Below are 18,857 nucleotides of genomic sequence, written 5' to 3'. Positions count from 1 at the left end.
TCATGTATTTAATGCATTCATAGAAGTTGCATTAGGAATTAATTTTGAATTCAAAAAATTTCTGGCCCTTTCATACTTTTTAAAAGTATGAGCTCTGGACCCAAATGGACTGTGTGCAGACCTTCTTTCTACCACTTACTATGACATTGAACAAGTAATCCAACCTCTGTAAGCCTTCGATTCCTCAACTAAAGCATGGAAATAGAAATAGTGCCCAGATTTTAGGATTGGGGTGAAAATTCAGTAAGGATGCGTGTAAAGTACATGCCTAGCTCATAGCAGATGATCTGTAAATGATAGCTGTTGTGTCAGTTATAAAGTGCAGTCTGTGAGTTCGTAATATTTTTAGCTCTTTTGAATGCAATAATGCATTTTTTATGGCAGAGTTTGAAATATTCAGTGAGTTAGAAAAAATTAAGACTTTTTTATTCCCATGTGTAAAAAATGGCTTCTGTTGTGATTAATTATTGTGCTTATTGTCACAGAAAGTCTAGAAATGATGATGACATAAGAGGTTAACTGCATAGAGTGATAGTTGAAAAGCCTTTGTCATTTGGGCTGTCACTTCCTGTGCTGTGTTCTTAAACTGAGCTGTCTCCCGTGGAAATCACATGCACTCGTAGGGCTTCACTGAGCAAATACACTTCATCCCTCCACCTGCCTGCTTGATGCATGCATTTATTTGGTTGTGTCACGGGCACTTAAAGCTCAGTGTGCCCTGCACTGAATTCATGGTCTTTCTTTTCAAACTGTCATTTTTTCTAGTGGTGTTCACCATCTCAGTATACAGCAGTATAGCATAGCCGTACATCCCTTTGTTCAAGCCAGAAATTTGAAAGTCGTCCTGGATTCCTCCCCTGGCTAGTTATTTCCCAGGTGCTGTTGATTCTGTTACATGTCTCTGAAATCCTTCCACCTTTCTCACTCCCTTCTGTTGTCAGCTCCAGCTCTTTGACTCGTTTCTTCACAAATCTCCCTTTGCTTTCTTCCAATTCTATGTACACAGTATAGCTGTAGCGATCCTGATTCACTCCTAACTGCAGAATCATTCTTTGGCTTTGCTTTGCTTTTGTGATACCTTCTTAAAACCTTAGTATGGTCTTCGTGGCCCTGTGTGATAAGGCTCCTGCTGGTGTCTTTAGCTGTGTCTACATCCATCTTCATTTTCCATCTCTGTTTCCTTCATTCTGATCTCATTTCATTTCCTCAAGACCTCTCTTTTTTCTCTCTTGCCTCTTGCTGTCCACTCTGTTACTATCTCTTACTCATATTTCAGATTGCATCTTAAATTTTAGCTTTTCTGGAATGCCTTTCCTGATCCACCCCCCCCCCCCCCCCCCCGCATTTCCTCTTGCATCAGTTCTCCTGCCTACACTATGTCCCTTTACTGTCATCTAGAATTCTGTTTCTCAGTCCCAGGACTCATCCTCCTATAAATATTTGACCAATACCTCCTTTCCAAGATTACACACACTGTAAGATTAAGGACTATGTTTGTCTTGTTTGTCACTGTGTCCCCTGCTGCCTAGCACAATACCATACTCAGGTGTGTGGTGAGTAGTTGTTGAATGAATGAATTTAGGTGTTTAGAAAGTTTAAATTCTATCTGTAATTACCTGTAATGATTGTATTGTCACCTTTTTTGACTCCCCTATTCCTTACAGCTTTTACTTCAAAAATACATATTTTTTAAGTAATGAATTTATTTTAGGATAAAGAAGAAAGAAAATGCCATTTACTTTTACTCTACCAGGCATCATGATGGTCGCTTGGATTAAATTGGTTCATTTGGTTCTTACTATTAATGTCGGGTACTTATTCTTATCCTTGTTTTACCACTGAGGAGATAGTCTCTGGGTAGATTCTTGTGTCAGGTCATATGGCTCACCACTGGCAGATAGGTCACACTGAGGTCTTTCCATTCTAGAACTTGTCTTCTTTTGCTCCTGCAATTGTACTACCTTCTCCAACGTAATGTTTACACTAAGTAATTAGCATACACATTATAATGAATTTCTTATGCTTAGCCATGGTGTAAGACTTTACATTTACGGTTTGGGATACTTTTTATTAATAATTAGGAATATATCATTGATTTTAGGGCTTTAACAGTGCTTGGCTTACCTGGCACAGAGTACATGTTGTAATTGTTGATAATAGAAGTGAAATTTGTACTTGAGTAAGTTTTAAATCCAAGGAAGAAATTGCATCACAATGTCAAAGGAATTATTTTTAAGAGCTGTTATCCTGTAGCATTGGACTCTAAAAGTGATTGAATCTCTTCATCATTTTCAGGGACTATTTTTGCATATGGACAAACTGGAACAGGCAAAACTTTTACCATGGAAGGCGTTCGAGCTGTTCCTGAACTTAGAGGAATCATTCCAAATTCATTTGCTCACATATTTGGTCATATTGCAAAAGCAGAGGGAGATACAAGGTAAAAGAGAATTCTTTTATTTTCTACTATTGAGAAGTACAAACACAAGAAAGGCATATAGGCACATATCTTCTCAATACATATTAAAACTGTTCTTGTAAGTATTTCTCTGTGTTTTTAAATGATGTTTTATTTACAGATTTTTGGTTCGAGTGTCTTACTTGGAAATATATAATGAAGAAGTTCGTGACCTTTTGGGCAAGGATCAGACACAGAGGTTAGAGGTAAGGATAACTGGAATTGAAGTGCTTTCCAAAGCAGTAGAATGTTAACTAAATTAAAGTTCCTTTTGTACAAAAGGTACTTTTAATAGTTTACTTATTTTTTTACCTGTTTATATGGTCCCAATTCAAAATTTTAAATATTGTGAAAATTTATGCATTGAAAAGTTATTGCTACTCCATTTTCTCCCCACCCTAAGATAACCACTGTCAGTATTCCTTCAGTGTTCCTTTATGTAAATACAAACAAATAGAATTTTACTTCTGCTCTGTAAGTAGCTCTATATGTATATTGATCTGCACTTTTTTTTAAATTAAAATTCTTCTTCAGGTAAGTGTAGAGTTATGTGCAGCTGTTAAGAAGGAATATGGAGAGATTACCCTTTACATAGAAGTACTTTTTACACAGTTTTCCCCAGTAGTCATATTTTACAGAGCTTTAGTACTGTATCACAACCATGATATTGACATTGCTACAGTCTATAGATTTTACTTAAGTGCCCAGTTTTTCTTGTACTCATTTGTACTTTGTACTATTTTGTCACATGTTTATGTGATCTGTCCACTACCACGTCAAGGTACTAAGCAGTTGTATCACAAAGATGCCTCGTGTTGCCCTTTTATGACCACATCCACCTCTCTCCTGACTGTGTTCCTCTGTCCCCTTCCCTAACCCATGACAGTCCCTAATCTTCTTTCCAATTCTAAAATTTTGTCGTTTCAAAAATGTTATATAAATAGAGCCTTACAATATATAACTTTTGTGATTGGCCTTTTTCACCTGGCATAACTCCTCTGAGGTTTATCCAAGTTGTTGCATGTATTGATAGTTTATTACTTTTTATGGTGAGTAGTAATGTATGGTGTATATATGTAAAGTTTAACCACTCACCTGGTAAGTAGTAATGTATGGTGTATATATGTAAAGTTTAACCATTCACCTGTTGAAGGACATCTAGGCAGTTTATAGTTTCTGGCTGTTATGAATAAAGCATCTATGAACATTTGTACACAGATTTTTTTTAAGGTTATTTGAGAACAGAGAGTGTGTGTGTGAGCAGGGGAGGAGCAGAGAAAGGGAGAGAGAATCCTAAGCAGGCTCCATGCTGTCAGCCTGGAGCCTGATGTGGGGTTCAAATCCACATACTGTGAGATCATGACCTGAGCCTAAACCAAGAGTTGGATGCTTAACTGACTGAGCCACCCAGGTTCCCCTTCACACAGATTTTTATGTGAATGTAAGGTTCCATTTTCTGGTATGGATGCCAAGAGTACTTTACAATTTATTCTAAGTCAGAAATTTTTAATGTGTCAAAAAAGAAGAAAAAGAAGGGGCACTTGGGTTGCTCAGTTGATTTGAATGTCCGACTCTTGATTTCAGCTCAGGTCATGATCTCACAGTTTGTGAGATTAAGCCCTCTGTCCGGCTATGTGCTGAGAACATGGAGACTGTTTGAGATTCTCTGTCTCCCTCTCTCTCTGCCCCTCCCTTGCTTGCCCTCTCTGTCTGTCTCTCTCTGTCTCTCTCAAAATAAATAATCTAAAAAAAAAAACCTAAAAAAAAAAAAGGTCAACACTAATGTGACTTAAAAAAAGGAAAAAGAAAAAAAAGAGGGGAGGGGGGAAAATGAAATTTATTAAGTGTCAAAAATGGTATTAATTATAGATATAATAAAAAATAGTAGTTTTCAATGTTTCTTTTACCTAAAGGAAAAACTATAATTTCTGATGAAGAAATTCTAGTTTTTACACGTTGGAATAATAGATTGTCATGAAAGACTGTTGTCATGATGAATTCCCGAAAAGGGAAATACAAAATTACATGCATAAATGTTAGAGAATCACAAAATTTGTGAATAGGTACATAAGGTTGTTAACTGATAAGTTTAGCTGATTCCTATTCACTGTTTTTTATTGAAAATCCTATTTTTATCCCTCATTGCATTTTGTATTTTTCACTGAACCAATGGATTGTGACAATCTTTGCATATCAGTACAGAAAAGCCTCCTCATTCTTCTTTTTTTTCTTTTGTCCTTTTTAAAAGCTGCATACTGTTTTTGGGGGGCATCATGTATTCAGCCAGCCCTCTCTTTTATTTTTATTTAAAAAAAAAATTTTTTTTTCAACGTTTATTTATTTTTGGGACAGAGAGAGACAGAGCATGAATGGGGGAGGGGCAGAGAGAGAGGGAGACACAGAATCGGTAACAGGCTCCAGGCTCTGAGCCATCAGCCCAGAGCCTGACGCGGGGCTCGAACTCACGGACTGCCAGATCGTGACCTGGCTGAAGTCGGACGCTTAACCGACTGCGCCACCCAGGCGCCCCAGCCAGCCCTCTCTTGATGAACACTTGGGTTGTTGCTGATCTGTTTTAAACAATTCTGTAGTAAATAGTGTTGTACATATATGAATTCATACATCTTCAGGCATATCTGAGGATAAATTCCTGAAGCTCGACTGCTGGGTCAGGTGGTAAATAATTGGTAAATATTGCCTAACATTTTAATATTTTAAGATATGAGACAGACATAAAAAAAGATTAGCCTTTAAAATATTAATATTGGAATTTTGATTGGAATTTCATTGTTAGTAAAATGATTAAAGAATAAGGTGTATATGGTAGTTGAATATGGAACAACAATAGGTACTGTTGTAGAATTGCGTAGAATACATGTAGAATAACAGTGGCTACTATTAAGTTCTTACAGTGTGGTAGTAGGCATTCAATGCAATAAACTGTGGTAGTAGTACACACTTTATTTCATTTAATCTTCCTAGCAGTTCAGTTTTGTTGATGTGAAAACCGAAACCTAGAGAGGTTTCCTGACTGAATCACAGTCACGTAGGTGAATGGTGGTGTAATCCAGAATTCCACATCTTCTTTATCCATTCATCTGCTGATGAATGCCCAACTGTAATATAAATGAGAATAAAAGTACTGAAAATATAAAATGGTAGTATTTCATTATATAAATGCTTAGATATGACCGTACTCAGTGACATAATGAAATAGTCAGGCATATGTAAACATCATGAACGCAACAGCTACAAATGCAGACTGTTATAAGTATGTTGTATTGGTGATCTGAACACCTTGACTGGGGGGGCCTGGGTGGCTCATTCAGTTGAGTGTCCAACTCTTAATCTCAGCTCACATCTTGATTTCAGGGTTGTGAGTTCAGGCCCTTTGTCAGGTCCTGCGTTGGGCTCCCACTGGGTGAGAAGCCTTCTTTTAAAAAAAAAACAACCCAAAAAACAGGTCCTGATTGTGTAGTTCATGGGTTTGAGCCCCGCATTGGGCTCTGCGCCGACAGTGTGAAGGCTGCTTGGGATTCTCTTTTTCTGTCTCTCTCCCTTTCTTTCTCTCTCCTTCTCTCTCTCTCTCTCTCTCTCTCTCTCTCTCTCTCTCTCGCTCTCTCAAATAAATAAACTTAAAAAAATTTTTTAACTCCCCCTCCAAAAAACAAAAACAAAGAAGTACCTTTCTTGGTGTTCCTGTCAATGGCATGGTCTTTTAAAATAGTAACTACCTCTTGGTATTCTGAACAAAATAAAGTAATAGTTCTTTCCTCAGTTTTGTACATTGCTCTATTATTACCATGGAAAAGCACTTTGTCTTTATATATAAAATAGAGTTTGGGTCTAGACTCAGGTAATCATAAATAATTTTTTTCATTCATGTGAATATATACTAGGACATCAAAATTGTATGGGACAATTCTTCAGTGATAGACCATCCCATTCGTTTCAGGATATTTAGTATCCATGGCTCCTGCCTATGAATACCAATCATGTTCTCAAATGAACCAGAAACTCAATCTACAAATTTCTAAAATATTCTAGGCTGGGGAGTAACTGCTCCTTTGAGATCTATTGTTTGAGTGTTATAAACTGTATTTGTTATAGAAGCTAAATTTCTTTGTTTTTATGACAAAAATTATTTGATATCATTACCCAATAAAAACTTCCATAAATTTAGAGTCATATTTCAGTTCTTCATCTTCATATCTAATCAGTTCATCTACTGCACTTACTAAATGAATTTTAAATTAATGTCACATTGTGATTGGAAATGACCTTAGATTTTGCAGACTAAAGCAAGTTAGAAGTGTGTTTCTGCTCTATAATGACATGACTGCAGAAAATGAGAGTAAATGCTTAAAAGTTTTGACATTGCCATGACATCAGCTGCATGATTTTTGTATTTCTCAGAAATATCAGTTTGCTGGAATAGAAATATACAGTGTTCTTTACCATAGATTTCCTGAGAAGGAAAATTTATCATCTGTAAATGATATAGACCAGTAATTTTCAAACATTTAAAAGACTTAAAACAATTAAATACATTCATCGTACCAGACCTCGTATGGAAGCACAATGTGCAAAACACATGAAAGTGAAGCTCTCTTTAGAATTTGTCTGGGCTTGAGAACCCCTAAACTCCTACAGTGGCCTCCTCAGGGCCACCATGGACTCTCTAGGGCTCTCAGAGCAGCTTGACACCCCTGGTTTATAGAGACCACCATTACTCCTTTACTACCAAATAAAATAAGGTATTTTTATATTTATACCTCATGACAAGGTAAAGAGTAATTTTTCCTAATGTATAAATATATCTGATAAATTTTTACAAAAAATACCAAAAAACTCCCAAACTGCCAAGTAGATGTCGAATCAACACCTAGAATTTGGAGTGTCTGCCCTTGTGATTTTTGTCTCTGGGGTTGTTTTTTAATTTTTTTTTTTTTTAAACTTTATTTAATTAGGGAGAGAGCCTGAGGAGGAGGGGCAGAGAAGAGAGAGGATCCCAAGCAGGCTCAGTGCTGTCATTGCAGAGCCCGATGTGGGGCTCCATCTCACACACCGTGAGATCATGACCTTAGCTGATATCAACAGTTGGACGTTTAACCAACTGAGCCGCCCGGGTGCCCATGGGGTTGATTTTTTTTTTTTTTAATTTTGTTTGTCATCTTTGTCTTTGGGATCTTACTGCCTGTGAAATGGTTCTCCCTACTGGCAGCCACAGACCTCAGCCTCCCATTTCACTTTACAGGCGTACTTCGTTTTATGATGCTTTGCTTTATTGCGCTTTCCAGATAATGCGGTTCTCCCTGTGTCGGGCAATCCATTGGCACCATTTCTCAAACAGCATTTGCCCATTTCATGTCTCTGTGTCACATTTTGGTAATTACAACAATATTCCAAAGTTTTTAATTAGCATCATATTTGTTATGATAATCTCTGATCAGTGATTTTTGATGTTACTATTAGAATTGTTTTGGTGTGTCACGAACTACGCCCACATAAAACAGAAAACTTAATAAATTCGTGTGCTCTGACTACTCTGCAGGCTGGCTGTTCCCCATCTCCCTTTCTCTCCTGGTGGCCTCTATTCTCTGACACACAGCAGTATTGAAATTAGGCTAATTAACTGTATAGCAGCCTTTTAAGTGTTGAGGTGAAAGGAAGAGTCACACATCTCTTTAAATCAAAAGCTAGAAATGATTAAGCTTAGTGAGGAAAATCTGTCGAAAGCCAAGATAGGTGGAAAGTCAGGCTTCCTGCACCAAACAGCAAATTTTGTCTGTAAAAGAAAAGTTCCTGAAGGAAATTAAAAGTGCTAGTCTGGTGAACACACAAATGATAAGAAAGCAAACAGCCTAATTGCTGATGTAGAGAAAGTTTTAGTGGTTTGGATACAAGATGTTAGCCACAACATTCTCTTAAGCCAAAGCCTAATCCGGGGAAAAGCCCTAAGTTTCTTTAATTCTGTGAAGGCTGAGAGAGGTGAGGAGGCTGTAGAAGAAAAGTCTGAAGGTAGCAGAAGTTGGTTTGTGAGGTTTAAGGAAGGAAGCCGTTTCCATAACATGACAGTGCAAGCTGAAGTAGCAGGTGCTGATGTAGAAGCTGTAGCAAGTTATCCAGGAGATCTAGGTAAGATAATTCATGAAGGTGGCTATGGTAAACAACAGATTTTCAGTGTAGATGACAACTTTCTATTGGAAGAAGATGCCATCTAGGACTTTGATAGATAGGTGAAGTCGGTGCCTGGCATCAAAGCTTCAAAGGACACCCTGACTCTCCTGTTAGGGGCTAATGCAACTGATGACTCCTAAGTTGAAGCCAGTGCTCATTTAACACTCTGAAAACTCCTAGGGCCCTTAAGAATTATGCTAAATATACTCTATCTTTCCTCTATAAATGGAACAACAAGGCCTGGATGACAGCACATCTGTCAACAACATGGTTTACTGAGTATATCTTTTTTAAATGTTCATTTATTTTGAGAGAGGGAGAGCATGAGTGGGAGTGGGGCAGATGGGGGCAGGGAGAGAGAGAAAGAGAGACAGAGAGAGAGAGAGAGGAGAGAGAGAGAATCCCAAGTAGGCTCCATGCTATCTGTGCAAAGCCTGACACAGGGCTTGATCTCACAAACTTTAAGATCATGACCTGAGCCGAAATGTAGAGTCGGACGCTCAAGTGACTGAGCTACCCAGTTGCCCCAGTTTACTGAATATTTTAAGTCCACTGTTGAGACATGCTGAGAAACAAAGATCTCTTTCAAAATATTACTGCTCGTTGACAATGCTCCTGATCACCTAAGGGTGCCGATGAAGTTGTACAATGAAATGAATGTTGTTTTCATGTCTGCTAACACGACATCCATTCTGCAGCCTGTCCATCAACTCTTGTTATTGAAGAAATACATTTCCTAAGGCTGTAGCTGCCTAGAGAGTTATTTCTCTGATGGATCTGGGCAAAGTAAATTGAAAATCTTCCAGAAAGGATTCACCTTTCTAGGTGCCATTAAGAACATCCATGATTCATGGGAAGAGATCAAAATATCAGGATTGACAGGTGTTTGGAGGGGGTTGATTCCAACCCTCGTGGATGACTGTGAGGGTTTCCAGACTTCAGTGGAGGAAGTCAGTGCAGATGTGGTGGAAACACCAGGAGAACTAGGATTGGAAATGGAGCCTGAAGCTGTGACTGGCTTGCTGCAGTCTCTTGATAAACCTTTAATGGATAAGGAGTTGCTTCCTTTTTTTAAAAATGTTTATTTGTTTTTGAAAGAGAGAGAGGGACAGAGTGCTAGTGGGGGAGGGGCAGAGAGAGAGGGAGACACAGAATCCAAAGCTGGCTCCAGGCTCTGAGCTGTCAGCACAGAACCTGATGTGGGGCTTGAACCCATGAACTGTGAGATCATGACCTGAGCGGAAGTCAGACACTTAACCCACTGAGCTACCCAGGCACCCCGATAAGGAGTTGATTCTAATGGATTGAACAAAGAAAGTGGTTTCTTGAGATGGAATCTACTCCTGGTGAAGATGCTGTGAAGATTGTTAAAATGACAAAGGATTTAGAATATTTCATAAACTTGTAGATAAAGCAGTGGCAGGGTTTGAGAGGATTAACTCCAATTTTGAAAGAAGTTCTGTGGGTAGAATGCTATCAAACAGCATCATGTTCTATGGAGAAATCATTCTTGAAAGGAAGAATCCATCACTACAGCAGACTTTGTTGTCTTATTTTAGGTAATTGCCACAACCACCCTAGCCTTCAGCTACTACCACTCTGATCAGTCAGGCAAGACTCTCTACCAGCAAAAAGATGATGACTGGCTGAAAGGTTAGATGATGGTTAGCATTTTAAGCAATAAGATATTAAAAAAATTTTTTTTGTTTATCCATTTTGAGAGAGAGAGAGAGAGAGAATCCCAAGCAGGCTCTGCACTGCAGAGCCTGATGTAGGGCTGGAATCCAGGAACCTCAAGATCATGACCTCACCTGAGAGTTGGACTAACTAATGTTCAACCAACTGAGCCACCCAGGTGCCCCATACAATATTTCTTATTTAAGATTTGTATACACTGTTTTTTAGACATAATGTTATTGCACACTTAATAGATTACAGTATAGTATAAGTATAATTTTATATATACTGAGAAACCAAAAAATTCATTTAATTTGGTTTATTTCAGTATTTCAGCTTCATTGTCATTTGCAGCCCAACCCGCAATAGCTCTGAGGTATGCCTATATTTTGTTGACTCGTGGAGGTCACTAATAGGGCCTTACAAAGTGAGTGTCAGCTTTCTAACACTGTATTTTAGGTAAACCTATCCTAAATATGTCCTTGAAATTTGATGAAAGTTCTCGTAAGGTTACTCGTAGAAAGGTAATGTTTTTACATAGATGTTGTAGATCTGATTATTTTACTCCGTTGTTTGAAATCCTCCAGTGGCTTCAAGTTGCTGTTAACATAAAGACCAATAATTGTGCTTCATCTTATCTCTGCCTACCTCTGTAGCCAGGTATCCCGCCTGTTTGTCCCAGGCTTCCTACTCTTTCCAGCTGATCTGGCTTTTTATTTATTTATTTATTTATTTATTTATTTATTTATTTTTAACTTTTTTGAGTGCTTAGTTTTTTTCCTATTTCGGGATCCCATAACATACTCTTTTCTTGCTACCCCACCCTGAATTGGCTACCTGTTATTTTATCAAGTTTTAGCTTAAACATCATCTTGGGGAAACTATATGTCTTAGTCTTGCTATAATGCATTCTCATACTATCCTGTACTTTTTTGCTTCATGATATACCAATTGAAATTAAATAGTGTGTATTATTTTTCATTTGTATATTCTTGCCATGGATTGTCACCTGCACAAATGTAGAGACTATGACTACCTTGTCCATCACTGTATCATCACTGTTTAGCAGAGTGTCCAATACATAATAGATGTTTGATAATCAACTGTGGAAGAATTACGGATATGTGTATAAAATCTTATGGTCATTTTCTTCTTTCTCTTTTTTTTTAGGTTAAAGAAAGACCTGATGTGGGAGTTTATATCAAAGATTTATCAGCTTATGTGGTAAATAATGCTGACGATATGGATAGAATTATGACTCTAGGCCACAAAAATCGTAAGTGGTAGTGCATAATTGTGGTTGAACATTTATGTGTTGAGTAGGCTTTTATTTATAAAAATGATTTTTAAAAATCCTCACAGTGGACTATGAAGGTACTAAATTCCTATTTTATGATTGAGGAAACTGAATCTTAGTTTAAGTAACTTGTCCAAGGTTGTATACTACTTAGTAAGTGGCATAGTCTTTGAGTGTAGACTGTTAGTCATCATTAACCAAGCTCTTTACTGCTTCCCTTTTGTTGGGGAGAAAAGCAAACCAAAATTAAATGAAATTCTTTTTAAGAATTATTTGAAGTTTTGTGTAAAGAGTAAGAAACTTCAGCACTGTTTAAACGCAAGCTGCCTCGGGCCTAGTACTAGTGGTGCTGCCAGCAGCAATTAGAGATCAGAGGTAAAAAATTAAGAACGTAGGAAGTAAACGTCTTTTTAAGAGTTTTTTTTTTACTAGACTGTAAATCTAGCAAGCTCAAAGAAATTAAAGAAAAATTTAAAAATCAATTGTATTCTTATAAACCAAGTAATAGACCACATGATAACAGGAAAATGAGCAAAAGATATATATGAATACGTTACTCACAGAAGAACTATGCACAGCAACCAGCGTATGAAGGTATGTTCAACAGGACAATTAATCAGGAAACAGCAGTGGGAAACAGCAGTGTATTAGAACAGCAGTGGGAGATATTTCACCCATTGTTTTCGACGAAGGGATATCGAGGTTCATGAAGCTCTGACGAAACGGGCACTGGTGATGGGAGTGTAATGCGCTACAGCCTTTCTGAAGTGTAGTGTAATGGTATCTGTTGACATTTTTTAGAGTGCATGCCTTTTACACTTGCTCTTAGCCAAAAGGCCGAGAAGTTATAGAGAGTGCATGCCTTTTGACCCAGTGTTTCTAATTCTAACACGTATCTATCTACCTACCTACCTATATTGATATATATGTAGAAAAATATTTTCTTAATATTTAAGTAATCTCTACTCCCAGTGTGAGGCTCAAACTGACAAACCTGGGATCGAGTTGTATGCTCTTCCAAATGAGCCAGCCAGGCACCTCTAGAAAAATATTTTTAGACATAAACAAAATGCCTTATTGCAACATTATTTGTAATAGTAAAAGTTTGATGTAGTCTAAATAGCTATCAGTCAAACATTGTCTATACAGATTATGGTACAGAAATACTATGGAACATAATGAAGTTGTAAAAAAAAAGAAAGAGTAAATCTACATGTAGAGACCTGAAAGATTTTCAAGGTATATCATTAAATGAAAAGAAAGCAAATCACAAAATAGTATGTACTGCATCATCTCGTTTATGTATGTAAAAAAGCCAAATTATTAAACAACTCTGTATTTGGGCTGTGTGTGTGTGTGTGTGTGTGTGTGTGTGTGTGTGTGTGTGTATAGACTTGTGTGTATGTTAAATACAAAACAAAAGAACATTTAATACTGGTTACCTTTAGGGAAGGGGAAGTAAGTTTGGGCAAAAGGGATATATGGAGCCTTTACTTTATGTTTTCAGATGTCTGTATTTTCAAAATTTTTTATACCAGGAATACGATCATGTATTGCTTATTCTATAAAAAATTTTTTTTGACTTAAGAGTCCATTGACAGTAGTGATCAAAACTTTCCATTAAGAACTGAGAATTGGGGCACCTGGGTGGCTCAGTTGGTTAAACATCTGACTCTTCATTTTGGCTCCGGTCATGATCTTGCATTTTGTGAGTTCAGGCCCCACGTTGGGCTCTGTACGGATGATGCAGAGCCTACTTGGGATTCTCTTTCTCCCTCTCTTTCTGCCCCTCCCCTGCTCACACATTTTCCCTCTCTCTCTCTCTCTCTCAAAAATAAACTTTTAAAAAACAGAAACAGAAACAAAACAAAAAAAGAAAAAAAAGAATTAATTTAATTTGGTATGTGAGATTGATTCAAGGAAAACTATAATTCTAATGAGAGAAATAAGAGAAATAAGAAGAAATAAAAAAAGAGAAATGAAGCCAAAGACATTTTAAGACGTAAGATAGAAGAGAGAAAAATACTCTTAATTAATAGATTGAATCCAAGAATTAGACATTTAGTACAAATACCAAATAGAAAAGTTCTAACATAAAAATAGTAATTTTATCATATGGAAATAGAGTAAAGTAACTATCCAGAGGACAGCAGCAGAGCAAGGAAATGTGACAGTAAAAGCTGTTATTCTAAACAGATGAAAAATTGATACAAATATAAAATGAGTTCCCATTTTGTGCAGGAGGTCATAGTATAGAACTAGTTAATTTTACACTTAAGAAAATAAGTCTTTAGGGGTACCTGGGTGTCTCTGTCAGTTAAGCGTTTGACTTCAGCTCAGGTCATGATCTCACGGTTCGTGGGTTTGAGCCCCACGTCTGGCTCTTTGCTGACAGCTTAAAGCCTGGAGCCTGCTTTGGATTCTGTTCTCCCTCTCTGTGTCCCTCCCCCACTCATGCTTTGACTCTCTCTGTCTCTCAAAAATAAATGTTAAAAAACATTAAAAAAAAAAGTCTTTTATTTCATGAATATGTGACGTGCTTGGCAACTAAAATGCAAATTTAAGATAGTCAGTTATATTTGCATTGCGGGCACTATTGTGAATTTGCTAATATTTCTTTAGACCAGTGTTTTTCAGCCGTTAAACAATAATCATTTTGGGGCGCCTGGGTGGCTCAGTTGGTTAAGCGTCCGACTTCGGCTCAGGTCATGATCTCACTGTTCGTGGGTTTGAGCCCCACGTTGGGCTCTGTGGAGACATGCTCAATGTCTGGTGCCTGTTTCCGATTCCCTGTCTTCCTCTTTCTCTGCCGTCCCTTGCTCACGCTCTGTCTCTCTCAAAAATAAAATAAAACATTAAAAAAATTTTTTTTAAAATTATCATTTTCTTTGAAAATTTTTATTTTTGAATAGATCATCCATACACATGTTCTAAAATTCAAAAGGCACAAAAGTAAACATTGAAAAACAAGTCTTTCTTTTACCCTTGGGTGTCAGTCACCTAGTTCCCGCCCCAGTGGCAACCTCCATTAATTTCCCACGTACCCTTCCTGATACAGTCCATGAATGCCCAAGTGCAGTTTTACAGAGAGTGCTTGTCCTTTTTTCAGGAGCCAAATAATAGTAGTATTTATTCACTTAAGGGTGTTGTTATAGAAATCATTTCACATCAACACATGGTAGACCTTTTAAAAATAGCTATATAGTATTTCGCTGGATTTATCTACATAACGTATTTACCCAATATTTTATTCATGGACTTTTGTGTTGTTTTCACTCTCGCTGTTATTAGTAATATTGTAGTAAATATTCTTACATATGTGAGTTTATACACATGCAATCATATTTATAGCATAAGTTCTCCTTACCATCTTGAAAAACATAAATATTTAATTTTTTCTTTTTTTTTTTTAAAGTTTGTTAATTTATTTTGAGAGAGACAAAGCATGAGTTGGTGGGGGGGGGGCGGTGCACAGAGAGAGAGGGAGAGAAGGAGAGAATTCCAAGCAGGCTCCATACTGCCAGCTGAGAGCCCACATGGGGCTTGAAGTCACGAAATTGTGAGATCATGACCTGCGCTGAAACCAAGAGTTGCACGCTTAACCGACTGAACCAACCAGGCGCCCTAATTTTTTTCTTATTCCAAAATAAAAATTTTGACACAAATTAAAGCTGTGGAATTTTGTTTTATTTCCATATGTGATATTTCAGTAGGTTGGATTATTGAGTCAACTTGACTGCTGCAAGCAGTTTTCTCCTTAGGGATTATAACATTCAGTATAGCTTGTCTGTTGAATTGCTTTGTTTTCATAACTGGAAATAAAAATCACAGTCATAAATCCCATGCTGTACTTATGTTGGAAAAATAATAGGTACTAAAATATTTAATACCAGTTTTTTACATTACATGTTTTCTCCCACCCCAGATTGAAAATCACATAGTTGTAAAACTCTTCCAACCCTTTGATCCACTAGTGCCAGTTTGAAAAATACATCCCATAGACATAGTCCTTAAGAGAAAGAGAGGTATCTGCTCAAAGATGCTCGTATTGTTGTTCCTTATGAGGACCTAAAATGGGAAACAATCCAAGTATCAGGGAATAGCAAAATCAGTTTTAGTAAGATTTGCAAGTTGTTTTTGCATGGAAATATAGGAGATAATGTTAGGTGGAAAAAAACAGAAGGTAAAATAATACTCTGGAAACATGTATGTGTAGTACTACTTACCAGATGTTATAAAGTGGTGTCGGATCATATTTTTAAAGATTAAAAAAAAATTTTAATTGTGGTATTACTTTTTTTTAATGTTTTATTTATTTTGAGAGAGAGAGAGAGAGAGAACAGGGGATGGGCAGAGAGAGGGAGAGAGAGAGAGAGAGAGAGAGAGAAAGAATCCCAAATAGGCTCCGTGAGATCATGACCCGCGCTGAATTCCAGAGCCAGACGTTTAACTGACTGAGCCACCCCGGGGCCCCTGGATATTTGATTATTTTTAAAGATGCTCCCTGGTGTTACACTTTCTAAGAACTTCCTTCCTTTCTTCAAGGTTCTGTTGGCGCAACTAATATGAATGAACACAGTTCCCGTTCCCATGCCATCTTTACAATTACTATAGAATGCAGTGAAAAAGGCGTTGATGGTAACATGCATGTCAGAATGGGGAAGCTCCATCTTGTAGACCTTGCTGTAAGTAACAGGATACTACTGAAGGAATAACCTTTGTTGTTTTTTACCTTTTATTAACGGATAAAAATTCAAGTGAAAATGTGTAATTTACATACAGTTTTTAAGTTGTTTACTTATGTACGTGTTTAACTTATTTATCATAGAATATTTCTAACGTATACAAAAGTAGTTAGAATAGTAGAATGATCTCCCGTATACCCGTGACCCAACTTCAGTGATTACCAGTTCATGGCCAGTCCTGATTCATTTTTGCCTTTAGCCACTTTTTCCCTTCCTGTATTATTTTGAAGCAAATTCCAGATATCCTGTCAGATTTTTCAGCATCAAAGTCTGTTTTAAACTGTCAGAGGCATATTCTGTATTTTTTATTTGAGCTTTATTTCTATGTCTGTTGCTAGGGTTCAGAAAGACAAGCAAAAACTGGAGCTACTGGACAGCGCCTGAAGGAAGCCACAAAAATCAATCTTTCCCTTTCCACCCTTGGTAATGTAATTTCTGCCTTGGTTGATGGAAAAAGCACTCATGTTCCTTATCGCAACTCTAAATTGACTCGTCTTCTTCAAGATTCCTTAGGAGGAAATTCAAAAACCATGATGGTAAGACTTAATTGTGGAATAGTTGGCATCAGGCAAATTTCAGATTCCTGTTTATGTATTGCCATGACTTTTTAAAAACCATTGATATTTCACTTTTTTTGATTTTGTGATGATTCTTTTGGAAGAACATCATGTGTGCTAACCCATATAATGGTGTTTAGAAATCTGTGTGGTGGTTGCTTTCTTGTTCCAGAAGGCCAGAGAGGAACTATCTATGCTTAAGAAATTCTTTTTGATATATTTGTAATGGTAGTATTAATTTTGACTGCATCAAGGGTAAAATGTTTTGTATTCCTGATTCAACAGTGTGCAAATATTGGGCCAGCAGATTACAATTATGATGAAACTATTAGTACATTACGGTATGCTAACCGTGCTAAGAATATTAAAAATAAAGCTAGAATCAATGAAGATCCAAAGGATGCTTTGCTTCGTCAGTTTCAGAAAGAAATAGAAGAGCTGAAAAAAAAGCTTGAAGAAGGTAACTTTTTCTCAAAATACTAATGTTAATATTGGCTAAAAATATATTGTTTAACCACTAAGTATTCTAATAAAAATCACTTATTTAAATTCTTTGAGCATCTAACTTTGATATTTTAAGGAATATTTCTACAAGGTAACTTGATACATACTTTAGCATTTTCATATTAAGTTTAATTATGTAATATTTGTGTATGTAATTTTTAAAAATTGATTTAATTTAAACCTCCATCTCAATCCCTATGACCTTTTATAGATTTCATTTGACCACTTATTCAATAATGAATTTTTTTGTCTCCATATAAGAGTGAGTTTTACCATATATGTATTTAGGTGAAAATGACCTAGAGTATCAGTCACTGTTGTTCAAAATAAAGAAAGCTATCAGAGAGTCATGGGTAAACCACATTTACTCTAAGTCAAAATTCATTGTGTGGCTTTGAAAATAATGGTTTCGTTCTTAAATTTGAACATGAGATTGAATTTGAGGAATCCTTTTCTAATAAGGTGTTAGAAGGTTAGAAAGTTTGAAGACCTTGTTCATGAGGGTGAGAAATTTACCAGCTGTCATTAAGTGCTCAATGACTCTCTCCACTTCATGCTAAGAACTGATTGGCATAAGGGGTGCTTTGCATAGCAGATAAACAGAGGGCTTAAAATAGCTTTTTTACAGTTTATGGGGAAACTGGATACGTCAGATGTGAATTCCAACATCACAAATGTTTGGAGATGGTACTGATTGAATAAATTTGAGTAAGATTATTGAGGAAAAGCAGTATAATTGAGTTGCCTCTTAGGTAATGAAATTTGGTATTTTAAATATGACCACTAGGTGGTATTTATAGTCAGTATGTTTTAAAGGTTTAAATTTCTTAGATTTGTTAATGTTCATTTCATCCTTTATTTTGCTGCCTTTATTTTTTTACATTTTTTAATTGTGGCAAAATGCACATCACATAAAATTTACCATTTTAACTACTTTTATTCGTTTATTCATTAAGTATGTTAACCTTGTTCTGCAGCCATTACCACCGTCCATCCCTAAAACTTTTTAATCATCCCCAAATGAAACTCTGTACCCATTAAACATTTACTCTCCATCCCCCTCTCTGCCTCAACCCACGGTAACCCCTATTCTATCTCTGAATTTGACTATTCTAGATAACTCATATAAGTAGAATCATATAATATGTGTGCTTTTATGTCTGACTTATTTTACTTAGCATAAAGTCCTCACAGTTCATCGATGTCATAGCATGTGTCAGAATTTCCTTCCTTTTAAAGGCTGAATGATACTCATTCTTTGTATACACCGCATTTTGTTTATCCGTGCATCTGTTGATGGGCACTTGGGTTGCTTCTGCCTTTTGACCACTGTGAATAATCGTGCTATGAATGTGGGGATACAGATACATGTTTGAGTTCTTGCCTTCACTTGTTTTGGGTATATACCCAGAAGTGGAATTGTTGGATCATGTGGTAAT

The 18,857-nt window shown here is 36.7% G+C and overlaps 1 protein-coding gene across 7 annotated transcripts in view; it reads left to right on the top strand.

Annotated features, from left to right (window-relative positions):
- Positions 1–18,857, top strand: part of KIF3A (kinesin family member 3A) — a 48,923-nt gene that overhangs the window by 10,339 nt on the left and 19,727 nt on the right. For all 7 annotated transcript variants that reach the window (XM_045488484.1, XM_045488475.1, XM_045488518.1 and 4 more), the window contains exons 3-8: positions 2,296–2,440; positions 2,580–2,664; positions 11,486–11,591; positions 16,158–16,297; positions 16,696–16,893; positions 17,200–17,374. In XM_045488484.1, the coding sequence (XP_045344440.1) occupies positions 2,296–2,440; positions 2,580–2,664; positions 11,486–11,591; positions 16,158–16,297; positions 16,696–16,893; positions 17,200–17,374 (849 nt within the window). The remainder of the gene's footprint in view (positions 1–2,295; positions 2,441–2,579; positions 2,665–11,485; positions 11,592–16,157; positions 16,298–16,695; positions 16,894–17,199; positions 17,375–18,857) is intronic.

This window comes from Leopardus geoffroyi, chromosome A1 (genome assembly GCF_018350155.1).
Source record: "Leopardus geoffroyi isolate Oge1 chromosome A1, O.geoffroyi_Oge1_pat1.0, whole genome shotgun sequence".
Classification (NCBI taxonomy): domain Eukaryota; kingdom Metazoa; phylum Chordata; class Mammalia; order Carnivora; family Felidae; genus Leopardus; species Leopardus geoffroyi.
The sequence above is the reverse complement of the archived record's forward strand: the minus strand, read 5'-3'. Positions and strand labels throughout refer to the sequence as shown.